Source organism: Phragmites australis, chromosome 2, assembly GCF_958298935.1.
Source record: "Phragmites australis chromosome 2, lpPhrAust1.1, whole genome shotgun sequence".
NCBI lineage: Eukaryota > Viridiplantae > Streptophyta > Magnoliopsida > Poales > Poaceae > Phragmites > Phragmites australis.
Window position 1 is genome coordinate 48,954,727 of NC_084922.1, and position 16,884 is coordinate 48,971,610.

General features: G+C 47.1%; 3 protein-coding genes across 4 annotated transcripts; 2 read left to right on the forward strand and 1 right to left on the reverse strand.

The window, feature by feature from the left end:
- The first annotated feature begins 1,260 nt into the window (after positions 1-1,260).
- LOC133909482 (probable arabinosyltransferase ARAD1) lies at positions 1,261-4,562 on the forward strand. Its single transcript, XM_062351930.1, has 4 exons — positions 1,261-1,964; positions 3,007-3,303; positions 3,479-3,574; positions 3,787-4,562. The coding sequence occupies exons 1-4, from the start codon at positions 1,458-1,460 to the stop codon at positions 4,201-4,203; spliced, it is 1,317 nt and encodes a 438-aa protein (XP_062207914.1). The 5' UTR covers positions 1,261-1,457; the 3' UTR covers positions 4,204-4,562.
- A 1,779-nt stretch (positions 4,563-6,341) lies between these two features.
- Positions 6,342-9,528, forward strand: LOC133909483 (exocyst complex component EXO70B1-like). Of its 2 annotated transcripts, none has more exons than XM_062351932.1 (2): positions 6,342-8,470; positions 9,243-9,528. In XM_062351932.1, the coding sequence occupies exon 1, from the start codon at positions 6,483-6,485 to the stop codon at positions 8,442-8,444; it is 1,962 nt and encodes a 653-aa protein (XP_062207916.1). In that variant the 5' UTR covers positions 6,342-6,482; the 3' UTR covers positions 8,445-8,470; positions 9,243-9,528. The 2 variants fall into 2 exon arrangements, with proteins under 2 accessions (XP_062207916.1, XP_062207915.1); XM_062351931.1 differs by having other exon boundaries at positions 6,344-8,470; positions 9,213-9,528.
- Positions 9,529-12,631: 3,103 nt separating this feature from the next.
- On the reverse strand, positions 12,632-14,717 carry LOC133910220 (SNF1-related protein kinase regulatory subunit gamma-1-like). Its single transcript, XM_062352732.1, has 5 exons — positions 14,149-14,717; positions 13,907-14,086; positions 13,519-13,794; positions 13,267-13,427; positions 12,632-13,010 (listed from the first exon to the last, which is right to left on the reverse strand). The coding sequence occupies exons 1-5, from the start codon at positions 14,533-14,535 to the stop codon at positions 12,731-12,733; spliced, it is 1,284 nt and encodes a 427-aa protein (XP_062208716.1). The 5' UTR covers positions 14,536-14,717; the 3' UTR covers positions 12,632-12,730.
- Between the last annotated feature and the right edge of the window lie 2,167 nt (positions 14,718-16,884).

The following is a 16,884-nucleotide window of genomic DNA, read 5'->3' on the forward strand; positions in this document are numbered from 1 at the left end:
GCTCACTCCCTCACCTCCCGCCCTCTTTCACCCATCTCCAATGACGTTTCCATCGTAGGATCCACCACTGTTATGCGTCATCACGCTAACTCAGCTTTGCTGAGCTGTCTCAGCTCACCCTCACCCCAGCACTGGTCGGTGGCGTCATCATCGCCTCGTCGCTCCACTCCTGTGGCTGCCTCTTCCTCCCAGGAGCCCCCTCCAAGCCTACAATAGACAAATCAACCTGTCGGGAAGCCGCCATCACCAGACCTAGAGCACTAACCACGATGGTCATCGTGTGTTCACACATGTTGACACGGTCGAAACGAGCTTGTTTTCAAAGGTGTGGGAAATACTTCCTCCATCCTAAAATATATAATATATAGCGTATTAGTATTTGAAATAATCAAACTTTGTAAATTTTAACTAATAATTAATTAAATTATACACATATTTTAATATACAAAAGTTGTGTCAATAAATCTTTATTTCATAGATCTTTTAATATGATATTGATTTTATAACAATTGATAATATATTGTAAAATAAATTAATGATCAAAATATATTTTTAAAGATTTCTTCAAATCTTAATACATCCTATATTTTTGAGATGGGAGGAAAAACCGATCAAGACACGTGTGTCCAGCATCCAGCCATCATCATCGCAGGTGGACAGAGAATTTAACTTTTTACCACTTTACTGAAAGGGCATACTCTAAAATGTCATTCTACCTGATTCTAGCACTCAAATGCCACTTGACCCTATATTCCTTGTATGAACAGTACCCAAGAGCTAAAAAAATCTTTACTATTTTGGGTTGCAAGGACGAGAATATCCAGTCAATTATATTATTTGCTGTAAATATTGTGCTCCTATTGCAACGCACGTGTATTGAACTAGTATACTAAAAATATATTACTTTTTTACATTTTCTATAATTCATAAGCAACTTATTTTAACTAGATTTATCTAAAATTTTTATGTAGAATTTAAGTTAAAATTCTCCAAAATATGCTACTTTGCTAACTTATAGCAATTTTTAAGGACTCTAAAAATTCTTAAAAATTTTAGAAAAATTAACTAATATTCCTCCTATGTGATGTCTAATTTCTAAAATATCTCTCACCTTATGTTATAAGTAAAAAAGTAAGTTTTTTTAATGCACCACACGCGTTGACGCGTATACACGTGTATGTATATACACACGCCATGACGAGATTGAGAGACATCATCAATCCTCTAGTACGTGAGAACCGCATTACCACTCCACTGAACCGCATTACCACTGATTCCAGTCTAATCTCAACACTACACCTAGCAAAAGGTTAAATTCCCCCACGCGGACACGGCTGCTCTACCCAAAACCGATCGTCAGTTTAACCGAATTCCCATCTCGACTACCACTAGCAGCAGCCAGCCAACCACCGGCCCCGCCGTGAAACTCCGTCACAGCCTTCGGCGGCGCTGGCGACATGGGGGCGCCGAGCAGCCGCGCGGTGGCCTTGGGCGCGGCCTTCCTGCTGCTCCTCGTCGCGCTCCCCTCCGCCTTCCTCTACCTCACCTCCTCCGCCTCCCCCGCCGCCTCCCGCGCCGCCCTGCTCAACCTCAAGCCCTTCTCCGCCAAGTGCCCGCCCGCCGCGGCCCCGCCACTCCGCGTCTTTATGTATAACCTGCCCTCGCGATTCCACGTGGCCATGATGAGTGCGGACGCCGCCCCTTCCGCCTCCGGCTCCAACGCGACGACGGGGTTCCCCACGTGGCCACCGTCGTCGGGCGGGATCAAGAGGCAGCACAGCGTGGAATACTGGATGATGGCGTCGCTGCAGGACGGGTTGGGAGCAGAAGGGAGGGAGGCGGTCAGGGTGTGGGATCCGGACGCCGCGGAGGCCTTCTTCGTGCCCTTCTTCTCCTCGCTCAGCTTCAACGTGCACGGCCGCAACATGACTGATCCCGAGACCGAGGCCGATCGACTCCTCCAGGTGCCGGAAATCTCAGAATTTCCCTTGTTATTTTTTCCCCTGTTGATAATTCTGGCCTGACCTGTGACCTATGATTGATTAACATTTAACTAGTCTCAGATTGAGACAGCTCTGAACAAAATCGTGTGTTTCGGAAAATCATTTGGCTAATTAGGACGGAAGGAAGCTGCCAAAATTACCCGATGAAAGCTGTACTAAAACGACCAAGAACATACTGAAAATTACTACATAATGACACACAGACACAAACTGTCGGCCTTTGGACACTTCTCTCACTAGTAGGTGTTCCAGTACCATCGACCATGCTATCAGGCAACAGTGGCCTTCCCAAATTCTGATAGGCCAGGCAGATGTCTCCTTTGTTCGATCATATAATGTGGTATCTTTTGTGTCACTGTAGTAATGTATTGTTCAACTCACGCAAGTGTCGTGGTAGTCTGAGTTCTAGACTGTTGAGACTTAGTCAGTGTGATCTGTATCTTAGTTGTATTAAGGATTTTTTATTGGTTATGCCTTGACCACCTTCTATGAATGTTCCCTAGAACCAAAACCAATATGCGATATGAATGGTGTATTTAACTATTGTCTGGTGTGGTTGACAATATGTGCATGAATGGTTAGATCTGTCAGGAGAAATTTTTTATTGGATAGGTATGATGCTTCCTGTCTATTTGTTGGGCAGTGAGGGCCTGAAGTTGACTTGATGTACACAACAAGTGTGCATCAATCTGTAATCTGCTTAGCCAACACAAAATAGATCTTTTTCCCCATAAATTGGGTGCATCAAGTGGTCCAAACTCTTGCATGGTACAAGACATGTATGAAAGAGAGATCGGGTAAAAAATAGTCTGTAACTCCTCCGATATGTTGGAATTGAGCTGATTAGGGGTGGTGTTGTAAAAGAGAAGCAGGTCACTGGTAGCGGTATCCTGCCTTGTGAAAGTTTGATTATGGCCTAGTACATTGTAACACTAGGAAAAAGCAGTTTCATGTAAAATAATCAAACTGTTTTTTTTTATATCTTGCTACTATTCTCCTGTAGGTTGAACTCATGGACATTCTATGGAAGTCTAAATATTGGCAACGATCTGTGGGCCATGACCACGTGATTCCCATGCATCATCCCAATGCTTTCAGATTCCTCAGAGATATGGTGAATGCATCTATTCTTATAGTTGCAGACTTTGGAAGATACACAGAGGAATTGGCTTCCTTGAAGAAAGATGTTGTAGCACCATATGTGCATGTTGTGGATTCCTTCCTTGATGATGATCCACCTGATCCATTTGAGGCTCGTCCTACACTGCTTTTCTTCCGAGGGCGTACAGTCAGGAAAGATGTATGGAATTGATTTATGATATTAATAATTACCTCTGCCCTTTCTCTGTGATCCATCCTAATTTGCTGATTTAGTTCGCTGTCTCCCCTCTAGTGGGACGTGTCTTGACATAAAAACAACTTAGTTTAAGAGCTTTAAGAATATGGCATTTATGGTATTCAATTTGTTTTCTCAGGAAGGGAAGATCCGAGCAAAACTTGTGAAAATATTAAAAGGCAAGGATGGTGTGCGTTTTGAGAATAGCTTTGCTACGGGCAGTGGCATTAAAACAGTAAGACATCTTTCTCATTTTTACTCTTCTTTACTTAGCAATCTACTCTTAAATGGATTTGCCCCTCACCCTACTAGTGTCTTCAGAACATACTGTGGCTTTTGTTTATGGTTTTACTCTATCGAGGTGATCTTAACTCTTAACTCTTTTCTATTGAGGCTTCTTGATAAGAAAGCATGACATTTCAAAGTTGTTTTATCCTAACCTAACAGTCTACAGAAGGTATGCGGTCATCAAAGTTTTGTCTCCATCCTGCCGGGGACACTCCTTCCTCATGCCGCCTGTTTGATGCCATTGTCAGTCATTGTGTTCCTGTGATTGTCAGCAGTCGGATTGAGCTCCCTTTTGAAGATGAGATTGATTACAGTGAATTCTCACTTTTCTTCTCAGTTGAAGAAACTCTAAGACCTGATTACTTGCTTAACCAGCTAAGGCAGATCCCTAAAAAGAAGTGGGTTGAGATGTGGTCAAAGCTAAAAAATGTCTCTCATCACTTTGAATTCCAGCATCCCCCAAGGAAGGGTGATGCTGTGAACATGATATGGAGGCAGGTGAGGCACAAACTCCCTGCAGTTAATCTTGCCATTCACAGGAATAGGAGACTAAAAACTCCAGGCTGGTGGGGATGAAAATTGGTGAATAGTGTACATATAATCATATCGACTGCTAAACCTTGAATTTTTTGGCACGTGATGAAGTGAAGCTGGTCATTCCTTGTACACCAGGTGCTCATCTGAAGATCCACGGGTCTGAGTCCACAACAGTTTGCTGACGGACACTGACACTATCATCCTTTTTTGGTTCGTTTTGTGATTTGCTAACAATTTTTTTTCCTGATGCTACAAAATAGTGGGAACAAATAAACTTAGTAGTATTATAGAAAAGACATACCAGGCAAAAAGCATTTGTATCATTTAGGAAAAGACAGCAGTATTTGTACCAGCGTATTGAAAGTTGCAATATATTCCTGGTAGACACCGATCCTCTCTGTGTTTATTACTTTGGGTCTGTTGACTCTAATAATGGAGGTTTCAATCAGCTTAGTATGTTTTATGTTGTGTGATAGCGTGATCATCTTACTGATTTTTTTCGCCTTCGGTTCGGAACTTCTTGCTTGTGAACTCTGGTGGAACCTTCTTTGGTTTGTTGAGATCCTGCATTCGTCAAAGCAAATTCATGCATCAGATGTGGACCCGACTCTTCGGTTTTATTAGTTTAGAATGTGGAAAAAGATTGCTGAAAAGATGGGATGAAAGAAACGTTTCTTCCAAGGCGCAATAGGATCATCATTCTTCACCTATTTTTATAACACTGACTTGGTAGTACATGCATATGGGCATGTAAGTGCCGCTATCATAGGAGCATCTTTATTCCTTGTGTGCTGGTTCCATGACTTTTATTTAATTGAAAAGAATAATCAAGAGGTCAAAGCATGAGGAGTTGAGAACCATGTCATGTATGAATTGTGCCCTAAAACTTCATGACTCGGCCATACCGAGTACCAATTTTTTTTGTAGAACTGAAGCTGGTTCCAGCAACGCGCTGGCCATTGCTTGTATGGATGGCCTGGTTGACCATCAAGAGGAGCCACAGGTACCAGGGTACCAGATCTTTGGCAAGCCCAAGATGACAGCAATGCTGCTGCTTCTGCTGCTGGGTTGCAGCAGCTCATGTGAACAAAGGGGGTGCACATGCATACATGACATTAGCATGACACTGCCAGAAATCAGATGTGATGCTATCACTGGTAAAACCAAGGAGATCAAGACAGCAGAGCAAGCACGCCTTTTGTCAACGCTTTGCTTGCAAGCAAGCAGTGTCTGGTTGGCACTTTGATCTGGGGAATATGGCTGCATGCATGCATGCATGCATGCATTACAAGGACAAGCAAACAGCACGAACACGCGGCCATGTGGCTGCTTGAGAAAACTTTGGTTTAATGCAAATAAACTACTAGAGAATAATTGTACTCCGTATTACTTGGCTAAGTGAGCAGACTAGGATAGCGTGGCTACATTCCATAGCCTTCCGTTGCAAGTTGCTTCACGTACCGGATGTACATGTTCATTTAATCGAGACACCACCTCCTAAAAATGGCCAAGTAAGAGAGCATTGATAATCTCCAATCCGTTTAGATTTCTGAGGGCGCTCGCAATCTTGAACTAGGGTGGTTACTACGGACTTTCTTGGATTATACCTGTATTAGCCCTGTTAAATCTGGGCTCACCAACATTTTAGTGTAGCTTTTTGCCGTCGCGGTTTCGCCGGCGTTGGTGAGAAAATAGCTAGCGAGAGCAAAGTTGGGTGGACAAGCCAAAACTCTGCTGTTAATCCAAATGACAACAAATGAAATGCAACGATACCATATTTTTTACAGAGTAAGCCAGGACTGCAATCCAAACGGCTGGCGTGGCAATCTTGAGATCGACCTTAATATGTATTCGTTAGATTTTAAGTATATAAGTCGTTCTGCGCTTCTTAAGTCTCAACTCTTTTCGAAACGTAAGCCTCATCCTAGAATTTTTAGACATTTTCCTTGTGTTTTCGTCCCTGTTGCCCTTGGTTAATCAAATGCTAAGTAGTAGTAGCAGTATTCTTTTATGCTCCGAAGCAGTCCGTGCTGTGACACCGACACCAAAGTCTGAATCGGTACAAAATAATACAGCTGGAGCGGGCTCTGCTGCGGTAGATGAGCTTAGAATCAGACGGTGATCGGGCAGTGGAGGATCGGCTGCCCAGCAAATCCCACCCGTACGATTCGATAGAACAAAGCGAGCGATGAGACAGGAAAAGCAGCCGACGAGACGACCGATTCAAAACCGCCCAGCTCAGCACGGCAGAAAAGAGTCGACTCCATTTCGACCGCTTCCCCTCGACCTCCCTTCATCCAAATCCGATCACGGCCACCATGGCGGCGGCGCCGCCGGACGGCCAGGAGAAGGTGATCGCCGCGGCGCAGCACATCGTCAAGTCGCTCGCCAACTCCAAGAACGCTGCCGACGACATGATCCGCATCCTCTCGGGGTTCGACAACCGCTTCTCCCTCATGTCCAACCTCTTCCCTCCTCCCCCGTCCTCTGCAGCGGATTCTGTCCTGGAGGCAGCGGACGAGAGGACCTCCCAGGGGGAGGGGGAGGGGGACGAGCCCGACCCCGACGACGTCGCCCCGGCCGGGGAGGAGTGGGACGCGGCGGTCGAGTTGATCGAGCGGTGGGAGTCGCCGGGGGCGGGGGACAGGCTGCTGTTCGACTCGCGGGAGGACGCTGACGATTACCTCGCCGCGGCCTCCTGCCTCCTGGGAGCGCCAGGCCCGCGCGCGGAGACGGCGCTGCAGGCCGCGATGGCGCGCCTCGAGGAGGAGTTCCGCCACCTGCTGATCCGCGGAGCTCCGCCGCTCGCCGCCGAGGACCTGCAGGCCTCGCTCCTCCGCCGCCTCTCGCTCACGGTGCCGTCCTTCAACTCCTCCGCCGTAGACCTAGATTGCCCCTCCTTCGCCAGCCACACCGGCGAGGGAGACGGTGCAGGAGGCAGGAATTCGGTCTCCGATGACGAGATCTCGCCTTATCTGATATCTCCGGACACCGTCAGCACCCTCAGGGACATCGCGGAAGTCATGCTGCGCGCGGGCTACGCGCCGGAGCTGTGCCAGGTCTACGGCGAGGTGCGCCGCGACACGCTCTTGGAGTGCCTCGCCATGCTCGGGGTCGACAGGATGAGCCTGGAGGAGGTACAGCGCGTGGAGTGGGGTGTACTGGACGGCAAGATGAAGAAGTGGATCCAGGCGCTCAAGGTCGTCGTCCGGGGCCTTCTTGCTGAGGAGCGCCGCATCTGCAGCCAGATCCTTGTGGCTGACGCGAACGCTGAGGAAGAGTGCTTCACTGAGGCGGCCAAAGGCTGCGTCCTACAGATGCTCAACTTTGGTGATGCTATTGCAATTGGGAAGAGATCGCCCGAGAAGCTTTTCCGCATAGTGGGAATGTACGAAGCGCTAGCTGAGGTGCTGCCAGAGCTGGAGGGTGTGTTCTCAGGTGAGGCGAGGGATTTCATCAAGGAAGAGACCGAGGGGATACTCGTGCGTCTTGGGGATGCAGTGCGTGGCACGATTGCAGAGCTTGCCAATGCCATTCAGGGAGAGACTTCTCGGAAACCGCTGCCCGGTGGGGAGATCCACCCCCTCACCCGTTATGTTATGAACTATGTCCGGTTGCTTGCGGACTACAATACATCACTAAATCACCTTCTTGAACATTGGGACACTGAGCTGGAAAACAGGGGTGACAATGAAAACATGACTCCATTGGGGCACTGTATGCTCATGCTAATCACACATCTACAGGGCAAAATTGAGGAGAAATCGAAGTTGTACGAGGATGAGGCACTGCAGAACATATTTTTGATGAACAATCTATGGTACATTGTGCAGAAGGTGAAGGATTCAGAGCTGAAGACCTTGCTTGGGGATAACTGGATCCGTAAGCGCCGTGGTCAGATAAGGCAATACTCAACAGGGTATCTGCGGTCGTCATGGACTAGGGTATTAGTTTGCCTGAAAGACGGTGGTTTGCCACAGACAGTGGGTTCATCGAGTGCACTGAAGGCTGCACTGAAGGATAGATTCAAGAACTTCAACTTGGCCTTCGAGGAGTTGTACAGGACACAAACGACATGGAGGGTTGTGGATCCTCAGCTAAGAGAAGAGTTGAAGATTTCGATCTCAGAGAAGGTGCTTCCAGCATACCGTTCGTTTGTTGGGAGATTCCGTGGCCAACTAGAGGGAGGAAGGAGTTCTGCAAGGTATATAAAGTACAACCCTGAGGATTTGGAGAGCCAGGTCTCAGATTTCTTTGAAGGGAAAAGGCCAAATGCTTGATCAATCAGTCTTGTTTGATGATCAAGGTGAGTGCATACTCCCAGATCGTGCTTCCATAGAAAGGTCAGATAGATTGTTAGAAGGCTATGAAGTCTGGCCTTTTTTTGTTCGTTTTGTTGAATCTGCAAGATTGTGACGGTGCCTTCCTCTTCAGTTTAGAGTTTGCGAGTGTATGATGCTATAACTATTCAAAGCACCAACTGTTTAGATGCTTACAGAGATTGTATCTCCAAATTACCTTGCCCGTCGTAAAATCACAGCAGGCATTTATATATATTTTTCGATAGTTCTTGTTCAATAAGCAATATCAGTTATAGATTCTTGGCTAATTCTAGGGTTTATAATTAGTTGAGTGACAGCCTGAGACATTTTGTTGCCTAACTTATTATGGTTTGTTAGGCTTCTAAATCCGCAGCTTTTGTCCTAAACATCCTACAAAAAGGTTCCTAAAGAATTGAAGTTATAAACCAGTAATACGAATTCCCTGATAGCCCTTTCTTCCAATTGCCTCACTACCAGAAGGCACACATTTCTTCTAAGCCCTGCAAAGTTCCTATAGAACATTGTGTTAATTGAGAAACACAATTTAGCCTGTATGATGTAGTAGATTGCCTTTCGCATGCTATGCTGTCCTCGGATGGAACTCAAAAACTCTTTCATCACTTATCAGTCAATGCTAATCATGTTGTAGTTATAGAAACTTTGAACTTCTATGGGCCAGACCAAGAAGTTCAACAATCTGATCGACTGATGCTATTTTATGTCCAGGATGTTCATATTAATGACGCTACCTACAAGTCCCATCCAGATTTTGATGATGCTAGTTCCAAGTCCCTTCCAAATTATACTGTACAGGGAACCTCACCTGCCAACATCCTTTTGGGGGTCTGAAGATGGAAATAAAAGTTTTTCCTGAACTGACAGAAATGGTGTGAACTGCGAAGCAACCTGATTGTCCTGTAACTGTCAATCTCTGATCATAAAGTAGCAATTCCATGATGTCTTCTGATGTTCTTGTCAGTTCATAGAATGGTGTTGTCTGTTTATCATGATTCCTGATCTGTGATATTGGTACCTTTCCTTTCATTGCCTAGTTTGATATGTCTTTTGGGTCGTCTTTTTTGGTATTAGATGACTGTGGTTGCGTGATATGGTCCAGTAGATCACATAATATGTGATGTATAATGAAACAGCTGGCAGGATATAGAGAAGATTTATTTGTCTGTACATATATTTCCTAATGTATAGGTGCATGGTAAATTCGTGTGGCTAGAGACAGATTGAGGACCCCCTTTTGTAAGAAGGCAACATTTCACGTGAAAACCACGAATTTAGAGGTAATTCGAAAACCTTTTCGGTTTAGACACCAAATCTGTAATAGCAAAAATGAGAAAATTCTGACAAATAATAAATCAAAAGGAAAAGGAAAAAATAGAGAAAAACTGTTATTCACATCAAAATTATCAACAAACTCGGTGGACACTTGAAAACTCTTTTGGTTTAGGTAACTAAATCAACATGAAAATTTAATTTACTGTACTGATGTATAAAATTTCAGGTATTGCGATCTATCTCTCCTTTTGTTGCATTCATGACCGCAGATGTCTCTATGTAATTCCAATACCAGTAGCGTTAGCGTCCGTACATCTTTAGCACAAATAGAGGAAAAGATCCGTATGTGTTGTTCCAAGCTTTTAATATCAGGCAACTGATTTCATTAATTCTGATATGAGCTCATATAATTGACATTGTCTTACATCATGCATGTGATTTTTTGGTTCAGCTAGTAGGGAGTTGTAGGAAACATGATTTTATTAGGATATGTTTGTGATTTTAGTAATTAATAATAATATAATCAATAGGATTAATATATTTGTCAAAATATATGCTAGTAGGTCTTATGGATGTAATACATAAAGAAGTCACCGTAGTCGGGACAAAGACCGTCTGAATTGAATAGGTCCTAGGAAGTTTGTTAACGCTAGAAGGTCTGGCGCAGAAGAGTTGTGAACGCTGGAGTATCTCTGTCCTGGCTGTTTTGAATACGCCGGATGATCCGTCAATATGAAGATGTGCACGCAAAAGCATTCCAAAGTTGAAGTTCAAGGAAGACACATGTCGGATGGTCCAGCACTTTATGTTGTGCATGCTGCAATATTTGTTACAAAGAGAGGATTGCAACCGTTGAAGATTGAAAAATTATACATCAGATGATCCAGTGATGGTAGCTATGCACGCTGGAGGCTTTGTCGAAGTATTTTTTGCAGAGAAGAAAGTGGCTCGGTTGGCAAAAGCAGTGTACACGCCAGATGGTTTGGCGATGGAGTTAATAAACACGCCAGAATATCCGGTGTTCATAGTGGGTTTGAGTGAAGATCCAACAACTAGTTTTTGAATGATGTACACGTCGGATGGTCCAGTGAGTACAATGTTGTTTACACTAGATCATCCAGTGTATACAGTCAAGTCAAGTCATTGGGGGCAACGACATGTCCACGGGGTTGAGTCTATAAATATCCCTCCACTCGATAATTTGAAGGGGTGGCTGTCCAGAGAAAGCTCATATACAATAGTGAAGATATTTAAGCCACCAAAATACTTAAAGTGATCATCTAAGGCAATTAAGCACAAGATTATATAGTGATTAGTGCTAATAGCCATATAAAGAGTTGTTATGTGTTGCTACCTAGAGAGTGGATTAAGGGGTGATCTTGCCGTGTACCTAAAGGTATGCTAACACATTGAAGTCTTGGTGACTCGCGGACACTATGAGTCTTGATGGCTCATGCTTGTTGACTTTCCAACTTAGTGTGGAGCGGTGGCAAGAATCTTGTATGAGGATACGGAGACTCTTACCTTGATGGTTCAAACTTCGAAGTAAAAATGGTGGCAAGTGACCGAAAAGGGGGTTTGGTGTGAGCCTTGCCTTTGTGGCTTGTTGCTTAAGAGTCGTGATTGGAAGAATCTTGATGATCAGAGCATATTTTTGGTGTAGCTCCAACGTGAACTAAGAGTAGCATTCATGTTATTGATACTATAAGATAAAAATCTCTTGTGCCGAGTTTACTCTCTCTACATTATTTAAGATTTCACACTTCCATACTTGCAATTTACCTTTCTAAAGTACACCCTCCAGTCTTTAAAAAGCTGACGTTTTAGACTTGATTTCACATACCAATGAACGGTTAACTAGGGAGCTTATTTACCATTCTACCCATATTAATTCAACTTGTATGGAACACAAAAATAGAGTAATGTGCGCTGATGTCCGAGTGGTTTGAGACGATGTCCCTACAACGAGACGTGCAACGTTCGAGCACCACTCTACGCATGTTATTTTTCTTGTAAATCTTTTCTTCTTTGCTGCACTTGCGTGTGATTTCTTTTGTTCAACTTTTTTTCCTATATGCTTGCCGTATTTGTTTATTCATTCTGCATGCTCAGGGCTGCTGGAGTATCATGTCAGATGAAGATGATCACGAAGGATAGAACAAGCAAAATCTAAATGAATAGATTTATCTTTACCTTCTTTTATTTGCTGCGAGCTCTTGTTTTTCTGATGCTCTATGTTGTTGAAAGAGGATTGCTAGTGCCAAGAGGTCCATATATAGTCACATAAGCAACCATAAATGCCATGCATGCTTACGAGTATCAAAGAGATGACTTTGGAAAAGAAACAGCCATAAATGTCACAATGCTGGTGTTGCACTAATAGCAGGGGTAAAAGAGACCAGGTGACCCCTTAATTCTCTCAACGTCAGCTTTTTACATACTTTTTGCAAAACTCTTCAGCGTTAGTTTTTTAAAGACTGGAGGGAGTAGGTTACAAACCTTTTGAACAGTAAAATAGATACACTAGATAAACCTAAAACATATTTAGATAGAAATTTATATAAATTTATCTTGTGAAATTTTTAGAGCTAAATAGTTTAATTCACTCACATCTTAGCACATCATCATCTTACAGTAGTACACTAGTACCTCTGTAGTCTTAGGAACAACATCAATGGCATTATGGAGATAAGTGACCTGCCATGACTAAATTCCAGGCATTGAACTTGGTCGACCTAAACATGACCAGAACATTAGTGTTCCACACATGAAAGCATTATGATAACATATCTAGCTGTATAGAAGTGATACAAACAGATGAAGATGATCTTACCTAAAAAAAAACTCTGATGAAGGTGAACTTGAAGAACACTAGAAATGGAAAGGAAAATGATCAAAGACAAGGAACAAAATAGAGAGAATGGTAAAACGATATCCTGATTTGACTAAGCTTTTCAGACCCTGCTGTTTTGTGGAATAGGGATAACACCATTGAAGAAATCCCCAAAATAGCCAGGTGGCTCATACACCAACTTGGCAATTATATCTCTGAGGGTGATCAATCCATCCAGGTTTCCTTCCTCATTGACCACATAGATCCTCTGCCTCTTTTCTGTATCCAGCTTCAAGATTATGTCCTTGACAGTGTCCCCTCTCTCGCATGTTATGATGCTCATCTGCCTTTCGCCTGAACTCTGCCTTGCATTTGCGATGAATTCCTTTGCTGTTAACGTCCTGCAGGTAGTATATTGTTAAGTATTCTTGGTTTTTGTATTGAATTTATTGTTCTTCTGCACCTTTTGCCTAGTTCCTGATATATCTTTCATCTTCATGGACATTAGCAACGCTCATATATAAGTATGCAGACTCTCCTATACGATTTTCCTTAGAAATGTCAACATTTAATGACTAAGAGCTAGCAGTTTTACTTTTACTATGTCCGAAACAATATTACTGAAATTGATGTAGTTGACATGTAAATGAATCTGACATGTAGTCTCTGTTTGTCTCCGATGCTGTTAGAAGATGCCTGACATCCTTGATCATTATGCTGCCTATCGCCTTGCCGGTTTCATCCACCACCGGTATGCCTCCAACCCCTTTTCTCCTCATCAGCCGGAAGGCCTTGAGAGCAGGCTCGTCCTCGCGAACCTGCAAATTTTATTTCCTAGATCATTGCCGCGATAGAGAAGAGCAGCTTTTTGCAACCTGAAAAAAGGAGATTTGGATCATAATTCTGTACCTTAACGATCCTGCTGAGCCTCATGACGGGCAGGCCGATCTCGGAGAGCGTCTTGGTTCCCCACTCCTCGAACCAGTGGAGGCCAACGCACTCGGACAGCATGTGCACGACGGCAGCCTGCGTGATGATGTTACCGATGGTGCCTTCACCGATGTCGACGACGGGGAGGCTCTTCATCCGGTACTTGGACAGCAGCAGCAGCATCGTCAGGAAGGTGTCGGAGCTCTGCAGCGCCAGGAACGGCGCCCACCGGAACGACCCGGAGATGTCCTTCACCTGCCAGAACGATCAAACGAGCAGAGGACATGGCCATCGTTCTCACTCACAAGCTTGCAAAAGATTTGACAGAGAGAGTGATCAGAGATGATCAGGGCCGGCGCGGCAAGACCTTTGTTTTGCTGAAGAGGTCTGAAGAAGGCAGGGCTTCGAAGGCTTCCGCTATGGCTCCTTCGGACTCTGCCGCTTTGGACTCCCGCACGGTGGCGGCGGCGGCGCTCTCCAGAGTGACGGTGCCCAGCTTCGCCGCCAGCTCGTCGGCGCTGACATCGGCTTTTGCTGCGGCTTCAGACTGAGGAAACAGCCGGGGTTAGGTGCTGGCCAATGGCCTTGAGAGTGGAGGTTATGGTGGACCTGATGGAGCAGCCAGACGGCGATGCCGGCGAACTCGACAATGCCGATGTACCGGTCGATCCAGCTGGCGTCCTCTGGCGCGTCGACGTTCCTGACGGGGGCGCTGATGACCCTGTTCCTGGAGAGGGTGTCCACGGCCTCAGCGAGCGTGGCATCGGAAGGGATCTCCACCAGCTGGTCGCCGGCGAAGGTGCGCGGGAAGGATGCGACGGAGATGCTGTCGAAGCAGCTGTTGAGCTTGTCGCCGCGGCTGAGCTGCGGCTGGTCGAGGCTTTCCCAGATGTCCTCCACGCGCATGCCGATCTCCGCCTCGGGGCTCCACGACCGCGCGCTCCCGAGGGGGCTCGCCTCCGCGCGCTGCTCCTCCCGCGTCCGCACCGCCTGCATGGCTGTTGGCTGTCGTGCCTTTCCTTCCCTTTCTTCTTCTCTACCACAGTTCCATCACCATATTTTGGTCCGTCGCTTCGCTTGGGACCGAGAGCGGAGAAGGATCTCAGGCTTGTCCTTGGTACGTTCCCATTGGCTTCGCGGCTGAACGAGAGGCCGGCAGGTGGTTCGCAGCCCGGCAGTTGAGCTGAGCACAACGAGAGGCGGCCGCGGCATGTAGAAGGGAAAGCACAGAGAGAGTATGATCCAAACTCCACACCTTGTATTGATCTCAAGTGTTACATATATATCGTTACATGAGAGGCCATTGGCCATGATTACACAGGTGGTGCGGGCGAGCACGCTACGGCAGTGGTGCGGGCGCGCATCAATCGGATCGCAGGAGAATCGCCGTGGTGACCGCGTCCAGCGGAGCAAGTGCGGGAGCGTGGGCACGTTGTGCCCCTGAAGACTCGGCAATGATCTAACCGCCACGGGAGATACGACTCTGCTGACACCCCCCCCTCAGTCTTGACGTCGTCGGCGGTGACGGAAAGACTGTCTCGGAAGTCGAAGAATAGAGCGGAGGGTAGACCCTTGGTGAACACGTCCGCGAGCTGCCGCGCACTGGGTACATGTGTGACGCGGAGCTCGCCAATGGCGACCTTCTCCCGGACGAAGTGGATATCCAGCTCAATGTGCTTGGTCCGCCGATGATGAACCGGGTTCTTGGACATGTAAACGGATGAGATGTTGTCACAGAACGCAACAGTCGCCGTGGGCACCTTGCACAGAAGTTCACCGAGGAGATGTCGTAGCCAGGAGCACTCGGCGACGGCGTTGGCGATGGCACGGTACTCCGCCTCGGCGCTGGACCGCGACACGGTCGTCTGTCGCTTGGAGGACCAAGAGACAAGAGAATTGCCGATGAAGATGCAGAAGCCTGAAGTAGAACGCCTCGTGTCCGGACAGCCAGCCCAGTCGGCGTCCGAATACGCGGTGATCGTCGGTGATGTCGCGGTTCGGAGCTGTAGTCCCAGATGGAGTGTCCCTTTGATGTACCTGAGAATTCGCTTGAGCATAGTATGGTGAACATCGCGCGGTGCATGCATATGCAGGCATACTTGTTGCACGGCGTACGCGATATCAGGACGTGTGATCGTCAGATATTGCAGTGCACCGGCAACACTCCGGTAGGCAGTGGCGTCCTTGAGAAGAGCTCCATCAGTTGTGGACGGCTTTGGCTGCGTGTCGGCTGGCGTTGCCGCTGGATTGCAGCTGGCCATGCCGGCGCGTTCCAGGAGCTCGACGGCGTACTGAGATTGGGACAAGTAGAAGCCGGTGCTGTTCCGACGAACAGTGATGCCAAGGAAATGGTTCACCGGTCCCATGTCCTTCACAGCAAAGGCCTCCTGTAGACGAGCGATGATTTGTCGAAGTAGACTGGAGCTTGACGCAGACAGGATCATGTCGTCCACGTACAGTAGCAGGTACGCCGTCGAGCCGCCATTGTTGTAGACGAACAGCGACGAGTCCGCCTTGGATTGCACGAACCCAAGGGATGTAACATGGCCGACAAATCGGTCGAACCACGCCCGTGGAGCTTGACGAAGGCCGTAGAGCGATCTGGAGAGGAGGCAGACGGCATCCGGCTGACGAGAGTCGACGAAGCCAGTGGGTTGCTGACAGTAGACGTGCTCCTGAAGGTAGCCGTGCAGGAATGCGTTGGAGACGTCTAGCTGATGGGCCGACCAATTGTTTGTCGCGACGAGCGTGAGGACGGTGCGTATGGTGGCCGGCTTGACTACCGGCGAAAATGTCTCACCGAAGTCGATGCCGGGTCGCTGATGGAAGCCTCGGACAACCCAACGGGCTTTATACCGCTCGAGCATCCCGTCGGAGTTGAACTTGTGTTTGAAGACCCATTTCCCGGTGATGATGCGAGCGCCGGGTGGACGTGGAACGAGAGTCCATGTCTTGTTGGCCTGTAGAGCGTCGAACTCACACTGCATGGCGGCGTGCCAGTGTGGGTCTTTGATGGCGGCACGGACACTGCGAGGGATTGGTGAAATTGCTGGAGAGGCCGTCAGTGCATACTTGGGGTTCGGTTTGTGGATGCCGGCGCGAGCGCGGGTGACCATGTGATGGCCTATGGGTGCCGATGTGGGTGAGGTTGGTGCGGTGGCAGGCGCTGGAGATGAGCTAGGTGCACTGGGCGACGACGAGGAGGAGCTGTCGCTGATCACTGATGGCGCTTGCTGAGGTGCAGGTTGTGCAGCACGCACCGTTCGCGCACGTGTGGGGTGTTGGGGAAGGATGTCGACGAGGCGCGGTGGTGTCGATGGTGGAGTCGTGGGCGCGGTCGCGGTC